This window comes from Filicampus tigris, chromosome 21, assembly GCF_054856515.1.
Source record: "Filicampus tigris isolate MCC_2025a chromosome 21, RoL_Ftig_1.0, whole genome shotgun sequence".
NCBI lineage: Eukaryota > Metazoa > Chordata > Actinopteri > Syngnathiformes > Syngnathidae > Filicampus > Filicampus tigris.
The window spans coordinates 14,070,106-14,096,487 of NC_141237.1; the positions used below are offsets into that span (position 1 = coordinate 14,070,106).

The 26,382-nt window shown below is 41.4% G+C and overlaps 1 protein-coding gene across 1 annotated transcript; it reads left to right on the forward strand.

Annotated features, from left to right (window-relative positions):
- The first annotated feature begins 15,474 nt into the window (after positions 1–15,474).
- LOC147127725 (uncharacterized) lies at positions 15,475–22,873 on the forward strand. Its single transcript, XM_086021587.1, has 3 exons — positions 15,475–15,985; positions 20,732–20,851; positions 21,501–22,873. The coding sequence occupies exons 1-3, from the start codon at positions 15,475–15,477 to the stop codon at positions 21,536–21,538; spliced, it is 669 nt and encodes a 222-aa protein (XP_085877713.1). The 3' UTR covers positions 21,539–22,873.
- The last annotated feature ends 3,509 nt before the right edge of the window (positions 22,874–26,382 follow it).

Here is a 26,382-nt window from a genome sequence, read left to right on the forward strand (position 1 = left end):
ATTCAATGTCCCAGTTTTTTTGGAATCTGTTGCAGCCATGAAATTCTAAGTGAATGACTATTTGCTAAAAACTAAGTTGAACAGTTTGAACATTAAATATCGTGTTTTTGTAGTGTATTCAACGAAATATTGGTTGAACATAATTTGCAAATTATTGTATTCTGTTTTTAATTTATGTTTAACACAACAACTTTATTGGAATTCGGTTTGTAAATGCTTTTCAGAACTGGAATGTCATGGAAACATTTAATTACAGTTATAGTTGAATGATGTTTATATGCTTACTTGTCATTGTGTAATGATTTACAACCATGAACAAAATTGTTGGTATCCCTCTGTTAATGGAAAGCAAACCCCAAGGCGGGGGCCAAAATACCTGCTGAGATGTGCAGAAGTCTCATTGAAAGTTGATTGCAGTCAAAATCACCTCAAAAGGTTGTGCAACAAAAGTGGAAGTCAACCCAAACATTTTTTTTTCAGAATATGTTCTATGTAGGCTCACTAGTTGGAACAAGGCATTCTGAATCTGATTAATATTGTCTTTGTGGAATATGAGAAATCCACCCATTTTTAGACATCTCAGGGGCGGCTATTTTGTCAATTCTGTCGACTGAAAATGACATCACAGTCGCTCAGGGCTCAGATAATGACCAATCATGGCTCAGCTTCAGAAAACAGGTGAGCTGTATTTGGTCATTACCTGAGCCCTGAGCAACTGCGAACTGGAGGGTTGTAACGATTTATCGATTCGTAGTCGTAGAAGGGAGAGTTGTATTCACAAAACAATGTACTCACAGATTTTTGAGTCCTACTAATTGGAAAACATTTCACACCCACAATTTTGAGTTGTACTCACAAGGAAATAATTAAAACACAAATTATTACTATTACAGATACGAATTGTAAACCACACATATGCCTTTTTGACAGCTATCTTACTCCATATAAAAGCGGGTGCATTTTGCGACTCACCTCATTTTCGACAAACGCAAAGTTAATCAGAATGCCTTGTTTCAACTCGTGGGCTTGGATAGAAAAATATACTGGAAAAAAATGTTTGGGTTGACTTTCTCTTTAAGGGTCCAATCAGTTTTGTCCATCCTTTTTTCAAGAGTTTGTTTTTAAAATAATTCTACTGAACCATATTTCAAAAGCAATGTCTGTTTTTTAATAGTTAGTTTCATTTATTAACAAAGGGGTACCAACAATTTTGTTCAACTGTAACAAGACAGACAGACAGACTGCACTGTATACTGTTAAAATTGGAAAGCATTTCCTCAAAAAGTGAAAGTAAGAAGCATTCTGCTAATGGCGTCCAGTAGTTGACGTTGTCGCTCGTTTGCCTCTTTTGCTCCAAAAAGTTCCTCCTCGTACTCTGCTGTTCTTCTTGCGCACATTTTCACACAACAATCACCACAACACTTGCAGCTCAAACTTGATCTCTGCTGAGCGATGTGTTGATCAAAAAGGCGTCTCTTAGCTGCTAGCAAGCTAAGCTACACTTAGCTAAGCTCGGCCAAGAAGCGCCAACGTGCACCGAGATCACTTTAAGGGGACACAACGATTTAGCGTAATATGTTTTACTCTAGAAAAGTAGTGATAGACGTCCTGTGTTGGGCCTTGAGTATATCTGAGAAAAAAAAATCAGGAAAATACAATCAGGCGTTCGTTAGTGTGTTAGTGCGCGTATATGTGTGGTGGGGTGGGGGTGGGGGTGTGTGTGTGTGTGCGGGCGTGGGGGGGCTTGATTCTACGTCCACTTGAACACAATTTAAGTCTGGCCCGAATCGACATTAAAATATAAATATTCTATGTATTTGATAAAACAGGGATGAAGATATCGAAATGGAGCCTATTTGTGATAGACACAAATAACCAAGTATTTTAAGGGGTTTTTCAGTTAAAACAATTTGGCCCTTCTGGTTATTACGTTCGAGTAGAGTGACCAGATGTGGGACAGGGACTATGCTTGGGGGGGACAATGTGGGCCGCAGCTGACGCTCGTGACGGACACCAAAAATGCATATGACACAGCTTGTCAACTGTTCTGTAACATATGATATGATAAACTGTAACAAAATAACAATTATAGACCTACAAATAAAAACACAGAACACAGAATTGCAGCAATTATCTGCAGTTACAAAAATACAACACAAACTGCTAGTAAAAAGGTAAATCTCTGAGACATTAATATGAATAGAACAGGGTGGCGGAGCCATAACATGGCTAATGGGTGGGCCTGGAAAAATCAGGGTGGGCCTGAATATTTCTCTCAGGCCCTGTCAACATGTAGCCGGGGGTTTTGAAAACGCCGGATATAAGCCTGCGGTTAGCCCTATCATCCACATGTCCCCGGAGTTTTTTGAGTGAAAACGCAAAACTCTGGCTGCAGTGGAGATTTGCAGATATATCCTGATCCGCGTTTTCGTCTGGATGGGTATAGCCGGAGATATACGTCGTCACCGTGCGACAACAATCACTTTGACACTTTGACGTCACTTGTGCGACTTGTGTTTTCATTAGAGTCAACATGGACTCTCGCGGTGCTGCGTTGGTTATGGCCATTCTCGATGCGCTTTTTGCTTACTTATTTGTCCGCAACCAACCACTGCTTCTCGGTGAAAGGTTTAAAAGCAATTCTGACCTTTTGTCGGTTCTCCCGAACGAGTTTGGCGCCGTGTTTTTGGTTTCGGAGAAGTAACGTCAAAGTTCTTCCGAATTGACAGTATTTGGCTAACTACTGCCACCTAGAGGCTTGGCGTGCGTTTGAAAACGCACTTCTGCGGTTACGTGTGGATGCGTTTTTTTATTGTGCTTTCCAACGTAGGCCGGGGCGGGGGGGATATATACGGTTGTTAAAAAAACCCGGCTATGTGTAGACAAGGCTGTACTGAGCACAATCCTCCTATCCCGACACATCGTATATTCAAATAAAATGACAAAATGAAAAATCTGAAGTTCAGATCTTCCTTAGACAACCACAATTATGCCATTCTTAATATTCAATACAATAAAAAAACACAACGAAACACAAATTCAAAAATAATTTCATAATTTCCACCCTGGCCCACCCAGCTCCGTCCTTGCAATAGGAGCTCACAATAATGGCTGAAATTAGTCAGTCTCATCATATCTAGAGGTAGATGCACTTTAACAGTAGTCACACACACAATAAAACCTTGTCAAATCTCAAGTCAACATGTAGAGCATGAACTGCAGTAACAATTTACTACAATAACAAAGAAAATCCAAACAAGGACAGGCTACTACAACAACTGCAATTCAAATTATTTTCAAATTAAACAGCCACAGCATAAAACAAAAATAAAACAAGAAGTATATAAAAAATAGTCAGGAGATAACAATACTGTAACTACAATCAATTCAGTTGTAAACAAACGTGTCCACCATTGCAGCACTATGCACTTCCAGAAGCAAGGAAAGCACTGATGAAACACTTTAGGTTATGTCCATCACAACTCAAGTCTTTCAGTTTTCTCCATAACAGCAACAGCAGCCACAACGTTCACAGAAAGCTTTATCTGACCCGTCTTTCACAGGCTTCACCCATGCGGACAATGAGTTCCCAGACCTTGTTGTATTTTCATTTTCTTTGCCTTCTTAGTTTCCTTAGAGTCCTCCATTTTCATTAATTCATCACAAATGTATGGAACGCGTCGCTAAAATGCTTGTTTTTGGTAGGCGCATCTTTAAAAACAACTATTGCCTGCGTGTGTTTGATTGACAGCATACCCCTGCCTCTCACAGTCTCGCACACAGACAGTCACACCAGCCCGAACACCATACTCCCCCCCCCCCCCACACACACACAGAGCCCGAGACCTGCCCTCAAAATAGCCTCCACTGTGTGTTGTCTGCTCTCAGCACACAGGCGTTTAATAAAAAACAAATTTTAGAGGCACGTTTGAAAATTGGTGCCTGCCGATCAGACATGCGGGACAGAGAGTCAATTTGCGGGATGCATCAAAAATCATTAAAATACGGGATAGTCCCGCGCAAATCGGGACATATGGTCACCCTACGTACAAGTCTATTCTCGTTTCTTTTTAATGCTTTATTGAACAAATTGCACATATAACAGCGTTAACTACCACAGAAGTCATTTCAAAAGACTGGAGTACAAACAAACAGACAGTGCCAGGGGAATACCAACACCAAGTGGGCATTAGTAGAAGTGCTCTAGAGTGGTTTAGATCCTAATTGGCTGGCAGGACTTTTTCCGTTAGCCTAGGTTCCTCGAAGTCCCGCTCTGCCCCTCTATTGTATGGTGTTCCACAAGGTTCTATTTTGGGGCCCTCGCTGTTCTCGTTGTATTTGCTGCCCCTGGTTTCCATCCTTAGAAAACACTGTATTTCCTTCCACTACTATGTGGGTGACTGTCAAATCTATGTCCCGCCGAGCAAAAAAGAACATTTCTCCTTAAGACCACTTTTGTCCTGCCTAGAGGACATCAAGCCTGGATGTCACTAAATTTCTTAAAATTCAATGGAAAGAAAACAGAAGTTATGGTGTTCGGTCCTAGTGGCTCTTAGACATCATACACTGTTACCCTGGGCCTCTTGGCAACATATCTACAGCTGTAGCTGTTGTTAAATGCGCTATATAAATAAAATTGTATTGTATTGTTTTGTATAATGGAAAAAACAAACAAACAAAAAAAGAAAATTACAATAATGATAATAGATAAAGGGAAATAAAACGTTAACTTTTTTTTCCCTCACAATTTATACTTCACACATGCAGCCAAAGTCCTATCGGCTTTATTGTTCTGGCAGGACTTAATATCAATCAATCAATCAATCAAATTTTATTTGTATAGCACTTGCCATACATAAAAATGCAACTCAAAGTGCTGTAAAACATCCAAAGCAAAACATAAAAAGATCTGTCCACGCCCGCCCTCCCAACAACATCAGCACTCACTCACACACACCCACACAAAGTGCACAACCTGATAAAATGTGTTAAAAAGACATGACAAGACATAGAGAAACCATATGAGGAAAGGGAACCCAAGGGGAGCTCATCCGCGCTGAGGGGAATGACAGCCCACGGCCACAGGGGCGCCACCACCACAGAGACCCCCAGCCCAGATTAGACAGGCGGACCCCACACAAAGTGTAGAGGCCACCCGGACCCAAGGAGTCCCTGCGATGACAGCCCCCGTGGGAAGGGCAGCCACCCCTCTCCCAATGCGGAGGCCCCCCCATGAGGGAACACTGGAGCTAAAAGCTGACAACAGCAGAGAGCAACAAAACAAAAAGACAGAACAGTAGTATAGTCTAAGAATTAAAATCAGTAAGATAAGATAAAAATAATCTTCAATCAAAAGAAAAGATAAATTATTTAAAAGTTGTTGAAAGCCAAACTAAAAAGGTGTGTCTTGAGCTTCCTCTTAAAAATATCAACAGTCTCTGCAGACCTGACGTCCTCTGGCAGGCTATTCCAAAGATGAGGACCAAAATGGCTGAATGCAGCCTCGCCATGCATTTTGGTCCTCACCCTTGGAATAATTAAAAGGCCGGCGCCAGAGGACCTCAGGATCCACGAGGGTTGGTATGACAAAAGCAAATCAGATAAATAAGATGGCCCAAGACCATTAACACATTTATAAACTAATAAAAGTACCTTAAAATCGATCCTGAAACACACGCGGCGCCAATGCAGCAATTTCAAAACTGGCATAATGTGCTCACGCCCTCTGGTTCTCGTCAGCACCCGAGCGTCTGAATTCTGCAGTAGTTGCAATGGTGAAATGCTCTTTTTTGGGAGGCCAGAGAGCAGGGCATTACAGTAATCTAAACGACAGGAAATAAAAGCATGCATCAGCACTTCCGTGTTAGCCTGAGAGAGAAGCGGGCGGACTCTGGCGATATTCTTAAAGTGATAAAAACCAATCTTGGTTACATTTTTATTATGAGGAATAAAACTGAGCTCAGAGTCAAAAATGACGCCATGGTTCTTCACACAATGTGAGGGATTAAAAACTTGTAGTTTTGGTAAAAGTTTCTCTCTCTGACCTTCAGGACTCATAATTAAAACCTCAGTTTTGTCCTGATTGAGCTGTAGGAAATTATCTGCCATTCATGACTTGATATTTAAAATGCAATTTAAAAGGGTATCAATGGGTCCTGTGTCATCAGGAGATACGGCAATATACAGTTGTGTGTCATCAGCATAGCTGTGAAAGCTGATGCCGTTACCCCTGATGACATCCCCAAGGGGAAGCATATAAAGATTAAAAAGTAGGGGGCCTAAAATCGAACCTTGGGAAACCCCACATTTTCATGGGTTTTGGAGGAACAAGTATCCATACTTACAAACAAACATTGGTCTGTGAGATAGGAATAAAACCAGTTAAAAACAGTACCGGAGATGCCCACTAGATTTTTAAATCTATTTAATAAAATTTGGTGATCTACTGTATCAAAAGCAGCACTTAGATCCAGTAGCACCAAGACTGTGAGTTTTCTCACGTCTGCAGTGCACCTAATATCATTTAAAATCCTTAAAAGAGCAGACTCCGTACTGTGGTTCATCCTAAAACCAGATTGATATTCCTCCAAAATATTATTTGTATTAAAAAAATGATTTAACTGGATGAAAAACAGTTTTTCTAAAATCTTACTTAAAAACGGTATGTTGGATACAGGTCTGTAATTATTAAAAACACTGGGGTCAGAATTGCTCTTCTTCAGAAGGGGCTTCACCACCGCCGTTTTAAAGGCAGCGGGGAAGACGCCCGTCTGAAGAGAGCAATTGACTATATTTAAAATTTGTTCCTCAAAAAATCCATAAAATGTCTTAAAATACTGTATATTGTATGTATAATTCCAAATCCTTGTAAAATACTGGAAAATTTGGTTTGTGATTTCCAAATTTACATTTATGTCTGCAAAACTCAGCCAATATAATTAGCGGATTTACCACCGAAACTTTGTGACTATCATCTTTCTTGCTCTTTACAAAATAACCAAAAATAACATAAAAGAACATGAAATTTGCATCAAGTTTATCACGAATAAATCCTGCTACATACTTCCATAGTTTCATTGTAGGCTCACAATGGCAGAAAAAATGAGATATAGTTTCAGGAGAAGCTGAGCAAAATGAACAACTTGTATCAATATCAACTTTAAAAGTTATCATAAAATGTTTTACTGGGTAAATGTTATGCTGAATTTTATAGGAAACCTCTCTAATTTTGTCGGTAATCAAAAACTTGTGAGGAAACAGCCAAACTTTGGACCACGGTATTTTTCATATTGAGAACTTATAACGTATAGTTTAGTTGAAAACTCACTTTGAAACAGTGAACGGATGGCTCGATTATTTTTTTGTGGTATTGCGAAACACAAATTTTATTTACAGGATTTGTAACATGTGCACCTTGGACAGAAACCTCTCTACATAAAGTTACAGAACCAGCAGGGATAAAATCTATAACTCTAGACACAGGAAAGTTACATTGATGACAACATTTCTCATGACTGATCAAGTGACCCTCATGAATAAGTAGCTGACTTACTCAACAGATATCGTTATCAAACCAAGTCTTTATGAAAACACTCTTATTCTTTTGTAATAAATTACTGTTATTCCATAAATAATACCTTTGGGGCAGGGGTGGAGCCTCGGGTGGGCCTGGCACATGCCCACCCAGATTGACAGACTGCCCACCCAGTGAGACTCCTGAAAAAATATACACGTTTACATTTTTAGTCAATTATTATTCAATTATTTTTGAATTTGTGTTTTGTTGTGTTTTTTTATTTGATCAAATATTAAGAATGGCATAATATGGAAGGAAGGAAGATCTGAACTTCATTATTCACTTTGTCATTTTATTTGAATATACGATGTGTCGGGACACGAGGATTGTGCTCAGTCAGAGAAATATTCAAGCCCACCCTGATTCTTCCAGGCGCACCCATTAGCCACATTCTGGCTCCGCCCCTGCTTTGGAGTGAGAAGATATGCTTATAAATCAAGCTCCAAGCCAATAATATCTGTTTATGAAAGTTCGTTGGTTTGAGTGGCATCTTATTTATGTTGTAATTACAAACAAGAAGGAAAGGTAGACCCCCAATCTTATCAAATAAAAGCTTAGGGATGAAAAATCACATGGAAGAATCATTTTCAAAAAACGTGTTAAACAGATCATCTTTACACGTTGTTCAAAGAGGTGAAATCCAAAAAATGAAGGCCCCATTTTTACAAGAATTCAGAACTACAGATTTTCTAATATAATGTAAGAAATTTTTCCACAGAATAAGAGTCAATTTTTTGTGCGAGGGGGATGCGAGTGTGAGTGGTGCCCAATACGTCTATTTGTTTTACTCATTTGCTAGCTTGTGCAATTAATATTAGTGTTACGCGACGGAGATGCTAGCTTGTGAATATAATATTAGCGTTATGTGATGGAGACAACTTTGCTTCGGGGGGAGGGGGGGGGCGTTTGCCTGGTGGATGGGGACCCCTGAGTTAATGCATTGAAGCCCTGCTGAGACCTGTACATGCCCTTGAAAGTTATTGAAAAATGGCTCAAACAACTTGAAAAACCGGGCCAATCAGGCAATTTGGATGTGTGAAACGTTGAATGGGCTTGAACTTGTGGAAACTTTGAACGATACAATGGAACTGAAATGTTTGTTGGAGGTACATTGAACAATGGAAATTCTGGCATGCCATTGAACCGAAATGTTTGTTGAATTGATGCTACTTTCCAATTGCAGTGCCATGTGATGAAGTAAATGGTTTGGACATGAAATGTTTGACTTTCAAAGGATTATTAAGTGTTTTGTAACTTGAAGAGGACACCATCGTGCATACATAAAAGGAGACTAAATAAAAGGTCAATCAATAGAAATGGTTAAAGGATTTAGAGAGCTGAGTCGGTCTATTTTTTAATAACAAGCTCAATGTATGTATTTTTTTTTAATCAGGAAAATGTTATTAGCTTGCATTTGAACTTTTATCAATTTATTTTGGAGAGATCAGTACAAAACTAACATGTTCAGAAACGCCTACCATTAATGAGGGATTTGACCACACCCCCTTCCCTCCCTCCATGCCTTGTGTGACGTCACGGAAGGGACCGATTACATTTTGTCATTCAAAGTCGTTGTAAATAACATCGCTAATATTGTCAAAATAACGGTGACCAATCGGCCCCAATACATGTGAGCAGCTCTACTTAGGCCCTTTGCAGAAGAATTTTATCATACATCCCAAAGAAAGGAAACATTTTCATCTGGTCAGACAAACGTGGCCAATTCACAGGATTCCTTTTCCACAATTGAGTGTTTGTAAGACAGTCAGAGAATGAAAATGATCTTTCGACAATGTTCGCTTGAACTCGGATCTTCTGCGGCTTCACTGGCGGATTTGAGAATCCAAATAGGTCAGCAAAGTTTATGTAGGTAGCATCAAGTAATCCAATCCTGCATGATTTCATGTCAAGCGGCAAACAAGGGTTCGTCCCACGTCAGCCCCACTCGCCAGCGTGTGTTGTCTTCCACCACCCCATCCCAGGTGTGTGTTCCTGAGCCCAAAGCAGAACCAAGCATATTCTTCCACTCGAACCTCTCTGGATTCTTTGGACGCTGCAGTCTTTTTTCACAAGTCACACTGGTCAGATCTTCAGACAGGATGAGTCGTGGATCGGCCGTGTTTGGGTCCAGAATGACAGACCATCTCCTTCATTCGTTCCCACATGTCGAACTTGAGGTTGCCCACTGTAAGAATAATAATGCATTTTATTATTCATGTGTTTGATTTTTATCATTAGGCCAACTTGCTTGGTGTGCTTTGCTTTCACATATGTATGTTAATTGCTCACACACACACACACACACATAGACAAAACAAGTTCATAGTGTTCCAGCTGCTTTCGCTCCCCTTTCCCTTAGAGCTGGAACACCTTTGTTATCAGGGACACCGAAGAAAAATAAAAAGAGAGGGGGCGCAGGAGCCGGGCAGAGGGTTTTAGGAACTGTAATCGTACACTTCCCTGCGCTCTCCTTGCAAGTAAAAAGACAATATTGTTGTTGAGTGTCTTCTCTCCTCATTGTGTGCATTGTTTATGAATGTCTCACTTGGTGTGAACCTGACATTAAATTGGTCCTTCGAGCTGGATCCTTATGTGCCGGAAGATTTCCAGCTGTCGAGTCAACCTCCAGGTAAAGTCCGTGGCCACGGCTCTAAGACCCTTTGTGGGACTGGTCTTTGACTCCACTTCTGGGAACTGAAGGCTGACGGGAAGCCGGAGGAGTGAAGACATCTCTGGGTGAGTAGGAAACTCACGACACTCGTGGATGAGTGAATTGCGCGCTGGTAAAAAAAACCTTGACAATACTAGTCCCTGGTCAAGTAGTAAGACAGAGTAAGTCTATAAAACTGTAAGACAGAGTTAGTCTATAAAACTGTGAGAGTAAGTCTTTAAAACTGTGTAAGCCTTGAGAATACTAGTCAATGTCAAGGTAAAAGACAGAGTAAGTCTATAAAACTGTAAGGGCGACGGTGTCCTGTACGGACTTAAACTCCGTGAAAAACGCTGCTAAAAGTGTGACTGTGTAAACTGTGTGAGTGAATGTAAACAGGATTGTAAGTGACAACTTTGTGTGGACGCAATAGGTAAGAATCCTCCGCCACTTGTGGTAGAAGCTTGAGGATTGCCACACACTGGGTTGATTGTCACCCTGTTTTTAGGTAAAAGTCAGTATAGGACACCCTAGGTGTCATAAAACTGACTCTAGGGGAAAAAAAAAAGAAAAAAAATAGGGAAAGTTAACAGTAAAATCGGTGAAAAAAGTGATCCTAAACAAAACCTCGCATGCAAAGATTGGACATTTGTGGAGCGTCACTGTCCTTCCAAAATACAACACTTAAACCTTTGGATAACAAAATATGACTTTGCTGGCCAGCTTAAAATAAGAAAATAACAATAATAACATTAACAATAATAATAATAATAATAATAAAGGATGGCGAAGGCCTGTGTACACTTGAATTTTGGGTGTGTGTATGTTTGGGCAAATCGGTTGTGAAACCCTGTGTAAAGTGTGTAAGTGAACAGAGTGATTGTGAATTAAAATACCACTAGGTATTTTATTCCATATAATTAGTATAGTATAATTAGTAGTATACGTAGTAGGATAATGAACAGCTGACTGGTGTGGATGCAGAAGCAAGAATTCTCCACCTGAAAAGGTTGTAGTGAGAATGACCACAACAGGAAATTTGAATTGCTGTCCTACTGATAAAAATCCAGTTTTTAGAACACCCTAGGTGTTAGCAAGCTGGACCAAATTCCTATACAATTGGGGAAAATAGGTAGTAAATTTAAATCATAAAATGCAAGGTAAGGATTGGAAGTTTGTTGAAAAACAGGATCCTGATAAGATCCAATATTTAGACGCATCGATAGCTGAACACGCTTTTAATGGTTAAGTTAATTACACATAAAGTAGCCGTGTTACAGGAATCAATCATATAGCAGAAGCGTTTAATGGGCAAAAAGTAAGAAACGAAGATAATGTGACTTGAGCGGCGGCGCAGACATCAGGGAGGGGCACCTGGGCCCTCTGCTCCTCTCTTGTCTGACCCTGCGACAAGGCGGAACAATTCTTGTTCATTATTATAACATTTGGCTGAAGAAGAGCACAAAGTAAGCAAAAATAAACTACGGATGTAGAAACAACAAGTCAAATATTTGGGACGCAATCTTAGTGTTGGAAGTATAATTGAAGTGGGGAATAGAAAAACAAAAACAAAATGCAATTCTCCAGGCTCCAAAACATCAAACGAAGGAGTGGATGATGTCATTTTTTAGGTCTAACAAATTGTTGCTGAATCTGGGTTCCAAATTATGCAGTAATCATTGGTGAAAAAATGTAACAGTGAAGACCTCAAATGACATCATCTTTAAGGTAGACCAATGAAGCAGGAAAGTTTTTTTGTGAAATAAAGCAAATTTTAGTGTTAAGCACAGCATTATCTTAAATTATGGCAACACCTTATTCAGTTGATAGATTATAAAGGTCATTTTTCGACCTCAGTTTTGGTGCGGCACGATAGAGACAAAATAAAACGAATTCTTTTAAATTGGACGGTGCATTGCCGCACTGTGGAAGAGCAGTTATTGCAGCATCCATTGCTGTACAAACAAATGCAGCAATGGAAGGGTGCCTCGGTTTCCAGTTGTTGTTTTTTAAGTGCAACCATAGTTTTTGTTCTATCCCCTGATTTTGAGAGTGCCACGTGCAGTCTCTGCATTGTTTTAACAAAGGAACATGATCTTTTTATCACTAGCGAAACATTTACCTTGTATGTATTGAGACAACGTCTAACTAAAGAGACGCACGATGTTAAACACAGCCACATTGTTACTACTTCCTGAGGATGGAGGAAGACATGATTGCCTCACTGTAAACACAAACATTCATATTACTCAGAGGTATTGTGTTGAACTAACTCACTTTTTGATAAATTGTTCTAAACACTCATTTTAATTAAGTTGTTCGTAATTCCTGACGATTAAATTAATTTACTCAGTTGTCTTGAGTTTACATGTCTTAAACAAATTAAATATTTAGAACTTCTGGATTTTTTTTTTATGGTGAAATGCTATCTATCCCTTTGGAACTTCACTTTTTTTTTTGTTTTCCTGTTACAAAAACATTTATTGCATGCAATAGCTAATATATATCCTTGTTGGCATACCGGTTTTTAAATATAAAATCCATTCATTATCAGGACGTAAATGAGGTACACTGATTACCAAAGGTAAATGCGCACTACAAGTGTTAGCCCTTGTAACCATTTAGCACTAAAAAACTCAAAATAATTAAGTTGGTGGTAGTACTGTGCACTCAGAATTGATAGCTTGTTTACACGAAAAGAGTTCAAGTTACGTTTACTTATCATTTCTAAGGCAACGAGTTTCCATATTTTTTATTTTTTTTTTTTTATAAACTGAACTCCTTGATTTTTACAGTGCATGTGTTGGCAGAAATAACTCCAGTTCTCGCGTTTGCCATAATGGCAATAACCTTTGCATGGTATTGGAAGAATTAGAGGCATGGTAACATCAACGGGCAAGCCAGTTATGCATGCAGAACTCTCATCAAAGCTTTTAGACGCAATACAGCTGGCACACACACTCTGGCCGTCTGCAAGTGTGCAACACACACATCAGGCACAGACAGTGTGTCCCATGGGAACGCATTTGAGGTTAAGACAGACCCAGCTACAGGATAAATGCATGTGTTAGCAGTGAAAGATATATGAATTTACACAAGGGCATATTAAATGGCATGCAACAACAAAGTCCTGAAGCAGAACAAGAATTTTGAATTAAAAAAAAGAATAAATAAATAAGATAAAATAAAAGACTGGTGCGACATTACCAGGTGACATCTGTGTATGGCCAAACAGATTATTTATTTTACCGAAATATCCATACGAATGGGCTGCTGAGTTGAATGGAAAACTATTGTTTCGTCATCATAGATGCTTTTTCAAAATGTTCAGACGCGTTGACGGTGGCAAAAGCATTTTGCAGGGATATCATCCCCAGATATGGCATTTCTAAAAAATGTACAATGATGGTGGTACCCGTTTTGTTGACCAAATTGTGGAGACAATAGGAGTGATGGTTCACATTGATCTGAGAATCTTGGTGCTTACCACCCTCAAAGTGCTGGATTGGTGGGAATAATTAATGGGACAGCAGAAATAGACAGAGATAATGCATTAATATAACGGGAAGTACTTTTCATAATAAGATAACGCTTAGACAATGTGTACACGTGAAAGACATGGCAAGTACTTTTCATGATGGAATAACGCTTAGACAACATGTACACAAACGGGGTAGCAAGCGAAGGTTAAATTTTTCTCAAACAGTAATGGGACAAAACACACACACACACACGGAAAGAACATTTGTTGGCATTTATGGCGTACTTTCAGTAGACCAAATACCAGATGATAACACGGCACTCAACGACGCAATATTGACAGACATGCAAAATAGTGAGTGAGCCTTTTGTGAAAATAACGGGGTAATAGGAAATGTTGAATCATATGTAGTAAAGAAGATGTCCCATCCTTCCATAAGGCCTGTTTACGTGAAGAGTCGTGGGCCTTGTCACGTCTCTTTGTCACGTCTCTTCAGGGGGGAAGGATGGTATAGATTGTGGAACATCGCTTTGCTGCATATCGATGCCGAGCATGTGACTTGTATAAACTGTAATTCAGTCAGTCAGTTTCCAGCTTAACACACAAAAATTAGTGAACCTGCAGTATGAAATACGGACTAAACGTAAAAACAATGAAGCGAAAATGAGAAAGGATGGGTATGAGGACGTAGACTTTTGGAGAGTGTTGGCGCAGAAGCATGAGAAAGGGCCAAGTAAGTTGGACAAGGTGTTGTTTCATAGAAAAGAGGACGATGAGACGGGGGCCGGTGGCATTGAGGAGGCAGGTTGGGGGTGACATGGAACTGGCTGAAAAAAAAAAATCAACGAAATGTAGAATTGACTTAAAGAATTTGCTTTTAACTGTAGATACAGTTACCACGCAACATTGCAATATGTAAGTGTGCCGCACATAACTCGGGGACAGATAGTGTGTCATTGGGGAATGCTTTCGCGGACAAAACAGCCAGAGAAGCGGCTTTAAAGCCCTTCGCGGGGTTATCAGACCATATTCCTGACACACAAATATTGAATACCCAAACCTTGATAGATATGCAACAGCAGAGTCCACAGACAGAACAAAAACTCTGGACTGATAAGGGGCAACCTTGCGGGAAAATATTTATGTCAGCACAGAGGGAAAACCCATACTACCAAAAATGTGTTCAGGTGGGCAGCAATATTAAGCCATGGGGTGTCTCATGTTTCGACTGGGGGAACGGTGGCTCTTGTAAACAGACATTACACGACTTATGGGTTTAACCTCTTCTAAAAAAAACATTTTTTGTAGGGCTTGTTTGACCTCCTGCCACGTCAGAGTTTGGACGTGGATGGTATCGATTGCACTTCTGCACTTTCGCCTTCGAATCTACCTCACCTGCGCGTTGCGTTTTTACTCTTCTTAATTTTTGGAGACTATTTTTATCTTATTTTTTATTTATTTAAATTTTTGTTAATCTCTGGGTCGCTTGATCTCGCGGACTAGCATACAGCTAGCGTGAGACGGAAACGGGCTAGCTTGGGGCCAGCTTGGAGCTAGTGTATTAAAATGCCTTCAGACGACAGCGACGAACACAATGGCCTGCTGGAGAAGGCAAATAAGACAATCTCTGACCTAAGAAGGGATATTCGTCGTCTCTCAGAGGAGCTCCATGAGAAGGAATCGGTCATCTCTTGCTTCGCGACCCGTTTCCCCGAACTCTCCGCGGTGGTCATGAGAAGGCGCGCTCGTGAAATCCTGTCGGCGACAATGACGGCTGAGGCGGCTGGCCTCTCGGACACGGCGAAGTGGGATCCAATTGCCTGCCCGGGGCCATCCTGCTCGACACCGTTGCAGAGTGACACCTGGGTCAAGGTGGTGTCCCGCGGCCGGAGGGCCGGGGAGCAACCCCACCGCCCCCAACTGGTCCTGGGGAATCGGTTCGCCGCCCTGGCGAGTGAGTCTCCTGTTCCCATCACTGCACTACAGCAGTCGGAGACACCGACTGCTGCGTCCGACGCTGGGGCTGTGCTCCCAGGGGCTCCCTCGGATTCCCCGCCACCCACGGCGACGACCTCGGCCGGGAACCCCATGTTGGGCGGGTCCGCCGGTGACACGGCCGTCCACTCACGCGTCGGGCTGCTCCGGGACGCGGTGTCCCGGTACAAGGGTGGTCGTCATCACCAGCATAATCGGCGACACTCATCGGTGTCATCCACCGTCTTCACTCGGCCTCGGCGGAGCCATCCTGGACAGTGGGGTCGTGAATCTTCCGCCGGTGGTGAGTCCCTTGGCGTTCCCTCCTCACGTCACCCACCGACCACCGTTATAATTGGCGACAGCACCATTAGACGTACTCACTATCCCGGCTGCGTCACCCGCTGTTTTCCCGGAGCGAAAGTCATGGACATAGTTAACATCCTGCCGGGTGTTCTTGACTCTCTGCCATCATCCATTACCCGGCTCATCGTTCACGTTGGGACAAACGAGACAATACGCCGACAGTCTGAGCAGACGAAGAGAGACTTTCACGCCCTCTTTGCCTTGTTAAGAACCTGCGGTCTCTCGGTCTGGGTGAGTGGCATTTTGCCGGCATTGTCTCGCGGAGCCGAGCGCTTCAGCCGCCTTTTAAGCTTGAACACGTGGCTCCTACGCACTTGTGGCCACCTTGACTTTGCTTTTATTGACAACTTTAACCTATTCTGGAATCGCCCGTCTTTTTACCAGCCGGATGGTGTTCATCCGAACTCTCTTGGTAGCAAGATTTTAGCCGCTAACATCCACCATGTCGTAACCAATTCCACTCCCAGCTGACTCTTGTTTACCAATCATATTTCTTCTTCTACTCATAAACGCTGCAATGACAATGTCACTACCATCACTTACAGGCCAATACCAGCTGCTCACAGTACCACCACCCTCACTAGCTCCCCCTGCAGGCCCTCATTATCATTACCACTATCGGACAATTTTCCCATTGAAACCATCACCGGCAGACGTTTCCCTTGCACACACAAACAACGTGGTTTTAACAGTGGTAATCTAGTATATGTTAATACTGCTCATTCGTACCACCATGAGCGCACGTCCAGCACAATAATTAATCTGGCCGTGCTGAACGTGCACTCCCTTTTAAACAAAACTTTTATCATAAACGACCTGATTTTAGACAATAATTTACATGGTATACTTTTGTCTGAGACATGGCTTGGTACAGATGCTCCAGTTGCTCTCAACGAGGCTTGCCCACCGAATTTTAACTTTTTATTTTCTACAAGGGATGGCAAAAGAGGAGGCGGGACTGCATCAATTTTTATTAATACTCTTTTATCAAAGGAGATCATTTTTAGCAAGGTCCGCTGATAGTGTAGTGGTACACACGCCTGAGTTGTGTGCGGGCAGCGTGGGATCGATTCCCGCTCAGTGACAGTGTCTATGTGTGCCCTGCGACTGGCTGGCGACCAGTTCGGGGTGTAGTCTGCCTTCGCCCATTGACGGCTGGGATAGGCTCCAGCAACTCCCCGCGACCCTATATAGGATAAGCGGTTTGGAAGATGACATGACATGACATCATTTTTAGCAGCTATTTATCGTTTGAACACCATGCCTTTGTTTTTAGCAGTCCCCCTATTCTCTGCATTACCGTCTATAGACCTCCCCATCATTCCACTTCTTTTATTACAGAATTTTCAGAATTCTTATCCATTTTATATTCCAGTTATAACAGGATATTAATAACTGGCGATTTTAATATACACATGGACAACATCTCGGACCCACTATCCAGAGATTTTTCAAACCTTTTAAACTGCTTGGATTTTAAACAGCACGTCTTGCAGCCAACTCACAACAGAGGACACACCCTGGATTTGGTTATAACCTATGGCTTGTCTGCTGGTGTGTCCTCTGTTGTTGACTTGGCAGTGTCAGACCACTACTGTGTCTATTTTAACATCGCCAGTTTTAACCATCTAGCAGTCCCGGTCAGAACAGTGAAGAAACGCTACCTATCTTCTGAGGTGGCTGCAAATTTTATCGAGATCTTAAAAAGCACTCCTGCTGACATTTTACCTGCACCTTGTGATCTTATTGTTGACAATTTTAACCTACATCTTAAATCATCATTAGATCCAGTCGCTCCACTTTTAATTAAAACAACAAAAACAAAGACTGTACCCCCGTGGAGAAACAATGCTATCAAAATATCAAAGAGAAAATGCAGGAGTGCAGAGAGGAGGTGGAGAAAAAGTAAACTTACAGTACACTATGAAATTTTATGCGAACAACTGAAATCTTACAATAAAACAGTAAAACTGGCAAGATCTTCCTATTTCTCAAACCTCATTACAGTCAATAAAAACAACCCCAGGGTTCTCTTCTCCACCTTTGAACTTTTAACTAGTTCTGATTTTAATAAGTCCCCACAGAGACCAACAGATGCTCTCTGTGAGGACTTTGCAGACCACTTCAGAAGTAAAATCGATGACATAAGATCCAGTCTTTTAGCCCGTCAAAACACAAGTTTTAATAAACCCGGACAATCATATTTACATGAGGAAACACTGGAAAGTTTTGCCCTGGTTGATGCAAGGACACTTGTTCGAGTTTTCTCCCAGGTAAACCCAACAACCTGCCTTTTGGATCCAATTCCCACATTTCTTTTTAAGACATTTTATGGATTTTTTGAAGAACAAATTTTAAATATAGTCAATTGCTCTCTTCAGACAGGCGTCTTCCCCGCTGCCTTTAAAACGGCGGTGGTGAAGCCCCTTCTGAAGAAGAGCGGTTCTGACCCGAGCGTTTTTAATAACTACAGACCCGTATCCAACTTACCGTTTTTAAGTAAGATTTTAGAAAAACTGGTTTTCATCCAGTTGAATCATTTTTTAAATACAAATAATATTTTGGAGAAATATCAATCTGGTTTTAGGATGAACCACAGTACGGAGACTGCTCTTTTAAGGATCTTAAATGATATTAGGTGCACTGCAGACGTGAGAAAACTCACAGTCTTGGTGCTACTGGATCTAAGCGCTGCTTTTGATACAGTAGATCAACAAATTTTATTAAATAGACTTAAAAATCTAGTGGGCATCTCTGGTACTGTTTTTGACTGGTTTTATTCCTATCTCACAGACCGATATTTCTTTGTAAGTATGGATACTTGTTCCTCTAAAACTCATGAAATTAAATGTGGGGTTCCTCAAGGTTCGATTTTAGGCCCCTTACTTTTTAATCTTTATATGCTTCCCCTCGGGGATGTCATCAGGGGACACGGCATCAGCTTTCACAGCTATGCTGATGACACGCAGCTGTATATTGCCGTGTCTCCTGATGACACAGGACCCATTGATACCCTTTTAAATTGCATTTTAGATATCAAGTCATGGATGGCAGATAATTTCCTACAGCTCAATGAGGACAAGACTGAGGTTTTAGTTATCGGTCCCGAAGGTCAGAGAGAGAAGCTTTTACCAAAACTACACATTTTTAATCCCTCACACTGTGTGAAGAACCTTGGCGTCATTTTTGACTCTGAGCTCAGTTTTATTCCTCATATTAAAAATGTAACCAAGATTGGTTTTTATCACCTTAAGAATATCGCCAGAGTCCGCCCGTTTCTCTCTCAGGCTAACACGGAAGTGCTGATGCATGCCTTTATTTCCTGTCGTTTAGATTACTGTAATGCCCTGCTCTCTGGCCTCCCGAAAAAGAGCATTTCACCACTGCAACTACTGCAGAATTCAGCCGCTCGGGTGCTGACGAGAACCAGAGGGCGGGAGCACATTACGCCAGTTTTGAAATTGCTGCATTGGCTCCCTGTGTGTTTCAGGATCGATTTTAAAGTACTTTTATTAGTTTATAAATGTGTTAATGGTCTTGGGCCATCTTATTTATCTGATTTGCTTTTATCATACCAGCCCTCGCGGATCCTGAGGTCCTCTGGCGCCGGCCTTTTATTTATTCCAAGGGTGAGGACCAAAATGCATGGCGAGGCTGCATTCAGCCATTTTGGTCCTCACCTTTGGAATAGCCTGCCAGAGGATGTCAGGTCTGCAGAGACTGTTGATATTTTTAAGAGGAAGCTCAAGACACACCTTTTTAGTTTGGCTTTCAACAACTTTTAAATAATTTATCTTTTCTTTTGATTGAAGATAATTCTATGTTTTGCTTTGAATGTCTTAAAGCACTTTGAGTTGCATTTTTATGTATGAAAAGTGCTATATAAATAAAATGTGATTGATTGATTGATTGACCTGAGCCAGGCACAATTCACAAGGTAACTTGCGTCCAATGCGGGGTCAGTTTCCTCCGGCAACCTATCCTTTTCAGAGAATTCATATGGACTTTATTAAATTTATTGAAAGACATTATACCGCGATATGGTATTCCGCAGACAATTTATAGTGACAATGGGACACATTTTGTTAACAGAGTTATTGACAAAATAGTTCTGTTATTTCATATTGACTTAAAGCGTCATTGTTCCTATCATCCACAGAGTGCTGGTCTGGTGGCAAGGATGAATGGGACTGTAAAGAATAGGTTGAAAAAAAAAACGCATGGAGGAAACGGGTAGACCTTTGGACGCAATGCGTTGATCTTGTTAAACTGTATATCAACATTACTAGTATAAATGGGCCATTTGAAGTACTTTTCGGTAGGTCCTATAAACTACCGTTATTCACGAAACAGTCCGCTGATAGTGTAGTGGTACACACGCCTGAGTTGTGTGCGGGCAGCGTGGGATCGATTCCCGCTCAGTGACAGTGTCTATGTGTGCCCTGCGACTGGCTGGCGACCAGTTCAGGGTGTAGTCTGCCTTCGCCCATTGACGGCTGGGATAGGCTCCAGCAACTCCCCGCGACCCTATATAGGATAAGCGGTTTGGAAGATGACATGACATGACATATTCACGAAACACTGGGAACTGGATGATGAGGCGAATTTGGCTGATTACATGAGAAAGACTTTAGAGAAACGTGATGAACTTAAATTACCTGAGAACGATTGTGTTTCCCAACAGACACAACAACTGGTGAAGCCAGGAGATTGGGTCCTGGTCTGGAGCAAGCAGAGAGGAACACGTGGATACACTTATCACATTGTAAGAAGGTCATTTCTGCTGATTTCTCCTCCGGGGAAGGTGAGCAAAAGTCTGGCAAGAAGGTGGGTGCAGATTTATAGTATCTGAAAATACTTGACGGTCAGTGAAGAATTTGACAGACACCAACCCCTTTTTAGTGGAGTTAAAGCAGAAATGGCGATGCCAAAATAGCACGACAGAACTGAAGCTTCCAATAACAACCCTGAGTTGATTCAAGAAAAGGTGCAGTAGTATAATTTAAACAACGGGGAAGGGGTACGAACAGTGCTGGTGGTACCTCACTAGACATGTGTTAGATTCGAGTTGGGATTCTTTGATCACTACACAACAGGGTTATTATTGGGCTCCAGGACAGGGCCGTGAGGCTAGATATTTTCATAACAAAATACTTCTTTCAAAGACGGGGTCGACACTCAATCTCAGGGTCACTGTGGGGGTTGGGCCTTTCAGGCCTCCTACTGCAGCTATTTTTAATTCATCTTGTTGGGGGTTTCTTTTGTGGGCTTATTCATCAAGTTTTGATCCTTATTTTCCTTTTGTAATTTGTGAAGACAGTACTCTGTCTCCTTCTGAGATTCCGAGAGTAGGTTCATATGTTAACAATTAAATGACACATTGAGAAATGCTTCAGGAGTTTGTGCACTTGTGTCATTGCTCTTAACTGTTACTATTTTTCCATCTACTGTAGAGGATATCCAGAGGGCAGCCCTGACGCACATTCCGTGAGACAAGTTCTTTAGGAGTCGGCATAGTGCTTCCTGGAGGGATGGAGATCCGACCTATATTGATGCAGATGAGTATAAACTGGTTGATCAGATTGCAGCTGGTTGGGAGTCCATTTTTATTTGGATCACGCCGAATAAAAATGTTGACAGGATCAACTGCCTCCACTACAATGTGCAGAAACTGGGAAACTATACTGAAGCAGGATTTCTTGCTATCAAAGAACAATTGGCAGCCACCTCTCTCATGTAGTTCCAGAACCGCATAGCGGTTGACATGCTCCTGGCGGGAAAGGGTGGGGTGTGCGCCATGTTTGGCGACCAGTGTTGTACATTCATACCTAACACGGCCCCGAAGGGGTCCCTCACCAGGGCCATCGATGGCCTCCGCGTTCTCAACCACAAGATGAAGGAGCACTCTGGAGTGGACACGTCTCTTTGGACGGAGTGGTGGGAAAGAACATTTGGTAGATTACAAGGACTTGGTTTCCTCTGTCCTGGTTTCTGTTGCTGTGTTTGCAGCTATCCTCACGTTGTGTGGGTGTTGTTGTATTCCTTGTCTTAGAGCACTGCTCACCCGGTTGATCACTACAGCTATTGCACCTACGACGTCCAAATTGAACGATGTTTATCGGTTATTGCTTTATCGTACAGTTGAGAGTAATGATGACACTGATGACACTTGTTTTGATGCTCCTGTTGACATTTCGCTTTCTCTTCCAGATCTCTTTCCGGGTCTTGGAGATCATGAGTAAATTACATTGACAACCTCGGGTGTAATTACATTTGTTTTCATGAGAGTAATTCGGGAGATTAAAGCCTTTGTGGAGGGTCTATTCGATGATATGAGGATTGTGCAAATGTAAGAGAAACGGGGGAATGTGATTAATGTTGTATATAATGATTCGGGTGTTGGATTTTTCAATCAGATTTTTCAGGTTTAGTTTTATATTATAGTTAGTTTTATATTATATAAAAACAGGGGGGAAATGTAAGAATAATAATGCATTTTATTATTCATGTTGATTTTTATTATTCATGTTGATTTTTCATGATTAAGTCTGTTAGTTTTGTAGGTTTAGCTTTATACTATACACGAATAATGATGTATTTTATTGTTCATGTGTTTGATTTTTCTTGGTTAAGCCTGTTAGCTTTGTAGGTTTAGCTTTATATTATATAAAAACAGGGGGGAATGTAAGAATAATAATGCATTTTATTATTCATGCGTTTGATTTTTATCATTAGGCCAACTTGCTTGGTGTGCTTTGCTTTCACATATGTATGTTAATTGCTCACACACACACACACACACACACACACACACCCACACACACACACCCACACACACCCCCCCCCACACACACACACCCCCACCCACACCCACGCACACACACACACACACACACACACACACACACACACTAAGACAAAACAAGTCCATAGTGTTCCAGCTGCTTTCGCTCCCCTTTCCCTTAGAGCTGGAACACCTTTGTTATCAGGGACACCGAAGAAAAATAAAAAGAGAGGGGGCGCAGGAGCCGGGCAGAGGGTTTTAGGAACTGTAATCGTACACTTCCCTGCGCTCTCCTTGCAAGTAAAAAGACAATATTGTTGTTGAGTGTCTTCTCTCCTCATTGTGTGCATTGTTTATGAATGTCTCATTTGGTGTGAAGGTCCGCTGATAGTGTAGTGGTACACACGCCTGAGTTGTGTGCGGGCAGCGTGGGATCGATTCCCGCTCAGTGACAGTGTCTATGTGTGCCCTGCGACTGGCTGGCGACCAGTTTTGGGTGTAGTCTGCCTTCGCCCATTGACGGCTGGGATAGGCTCCAGCAACTCCCCGCGACCCTATATAGGATAAGCGGTTTGGAAGATGACATGACATGACATGACATTTGGTGTGAACCTGACACCCACGTTTGGCTTTGAAAACTACAATCGTCACTAAAATTCATATGCACATTCCTCGTATTGTCCACTCTAACCGGTAATTAAAAAAAACAAAAAAAACAATCCGCACAATATTTTTGATTTTGTGGAGGTGATAGTGTTTTTTCCTCATTGGAGCTCACACTTGATGTGAAAAAAAAACTACCCGCTTTTATATTTTCACTGTTTGAAATGGATGAATGTGCAAATGAATTTTAGTGGTGATTAATCACTTTCAGACATTAGGTGACAACAGAACGTGACAAACCAAAATAAGGAACAACACGGATAACAATGCTTGCCTCCCTGCGATGACGTAGACAGCCTGAGATGGAGAAAGAAAGAAAACCATGCCCCAAAAGTGGGCGGGCCAATTTGCGGCCTTAGTCATCACTAAAAAAGCCATCACTACATATTCTTTTAGGGGGGTGAATTTTAGTGCTGATATATTTTTTTCATACAGACCTATTTTATAAGTGTTGATGTTCAGCCCAATCAAGTGTCGCTTTAATGTTCCGTTGGGAATAAAGCCCACCAAAAATGAATTTGTTGAATCATTGCATTATCTATTTCAATATTTCAATATTGATCTAAGTATTTCCCAATGTTGTTCAGTCTTCATTTGTCATTACTGTATTCCAAATTATTTTTAGTCCAATTTTCATTAATTTAAATATTTATTTCATCCTATTTAAATGTCCATTTCATTCACGTCTTTATTTCAACATGCATTTCATGATTTAAACCTTGACTTTTTCCCCCTTTTCTCGGTCTGAATCTTCTGGAAGAGTTTCACTCCTGCTGCGTTGTCGTCCGTCTCGTGTATGGCTTGCAAAGCGGAGAGATTGCTGGAAGTTGGAGGAAGTCGTCCGCACGCTCTCTACGCAAGATATTGAGTGGAGAAGGTTTGAAATACTGACCGCCACTTGACAAATATTTGAATGAATATTGAAATGGTTAAGTATCAAGTATAAACCAATTTGCAGCTTTAGTCATCACAAAAAAGCTCATAAATCACTACAAATTCTTCTAGGGGGGTGAATTTTATTGCTGACATAATTTTTTCAAACAGACCTATTATATAAATGTTGATGTTCAGCCCAGTCCAGTGTCCTGGGCGATTTCAGACATATCTGGCAAAAATTTCTATCAGCTTCCCAGGGTGTTTACTCAGAAGGATATGCCTGTCGCCACAGACAATATAAGGATACAGAAGAGAATAAAGAGAATAAAAGGAGTTGTCTAAATGGCCTTATCTAAAAGGATTTAAAATTCCTCTAATATATGCTAATGTTGACCTGGTAATTGGCACCAATGCATTCAAGTTGATGGAATCTTGGGAGGTGGTTAACAGTAAGGGTGAAGGGCCCTATGCAATTAGAACCTTACTGGGGTGGGGGGTAATAAATGGTTCAGGATCAGGCGTTGGTGAAAGTGGTTGCCCTTTGATTCATGCCAACAGAAGAGTTGTGGACAGGATTGAGGAACTGTTGACCAGCCGGTACAACCTTGACTTCATAGAAAGGTCCTGTACTGAGCAAAATGAAATGTCTAGTGAAGATAAAAGATTCGTACAAATTATGAATGACTCTGTCCGACTGGAGGATGGACACTAGTCCAACTACCTTTCAGAAGGAAAGACACTTCTATGCCAAACAACCACTCAATGACTCTGCAGCATATCTGTGGTCTGAGAAGAAAACTTCAGAGAACTGAGAGATTCCATCAAGAGTACACAAACTTTATTACAGAGGTCATTAACAATGGTCGCGCTGAACAAGTTCCACAGAAGCAACTGGAGGGGACTAAAGGCAAGATTTGGTATATACACCGCACCACCGGGTATACCATCCAAGAAAGAAAAAGTTAAGGGTCGTGTTTGATTGTGGAGCAAAATATAAAAGGGTGTCGCTCAATAGTCAAATTTTGCAAGGCCCAAACTTGACCAGCTCTTTGGTGGGGGTACTGATGAGGTTTTGGCAGGAGCGTGTGGCACGAATGGCAGACATAAAGGCCATGTTTCGCTAAGTAAAGGTGGCAAAGGAACATGTGACTTCCTGCGTTTTGTGTGGTGGCCTCAAGGCAATCTGGAGAATGATCTTTATTTAGAGTATCGTATGACCATTTATTCGGAGCGCTTTCCTCTCCGAGTGCAGTCTGCTAGACTCTTAGGAAGACTGCCGAACACAAACAGGACATCTTTTCACCGAATGTCTTTGAAACAGTCAACAGAAATTTGGATTCTATATGATCTTCTGAAAACTGTGCCCTCTGAACAGGATGCTGTCACTATGGCTAAAGATCTAAAAGCCATATGTAGCAAAGGTCAGTTCTAACCCAATGGATCAGCAACAGCCGGAAAGTGCTCCAATGCATTCCTGAGGAGCTAAGGTCTGTAACACTCTGTGAGGTGGACTTTGACAGAGACAAACTGCCTGTAGAAAGAGCTTTAGGTTTGCAGTGGTGCATTGAAACAGACAGCTTCAAATTAAAGTTGAAAATCAAGTAGAAGCCTTTCACAAAACGAGTTATATTGTCAATGATCAGCTGGTATCTATGACCCACTCCGATTCACGAGCACCTCTCATTCTCGCTGCTATGACAGGACCTATGCAGAATGAAATATGATTGGGATGATCCAATACCTTTAGTTTTCCAGGAAAATTGGGACATATGGCTGACAAATCTGGAAAGGTTGGCAGATTTTCAGGTCCATAGATGTGTGAAACCTGAAGGCTTTGGGAGGATAGTTTCTGCTCAATCATTTCTCTGATGCAAGCAAAAGTGGCTATGGCACAGCTACTTACCCCATGATGCAGAGCATGAAGAATAGGGTTCATGTTACTTTCCTGTATGGCAAGGCTATTACTTACTGCTGCAGTTGTTGCCATCAGAGTGAATAATATGCTTCAATCA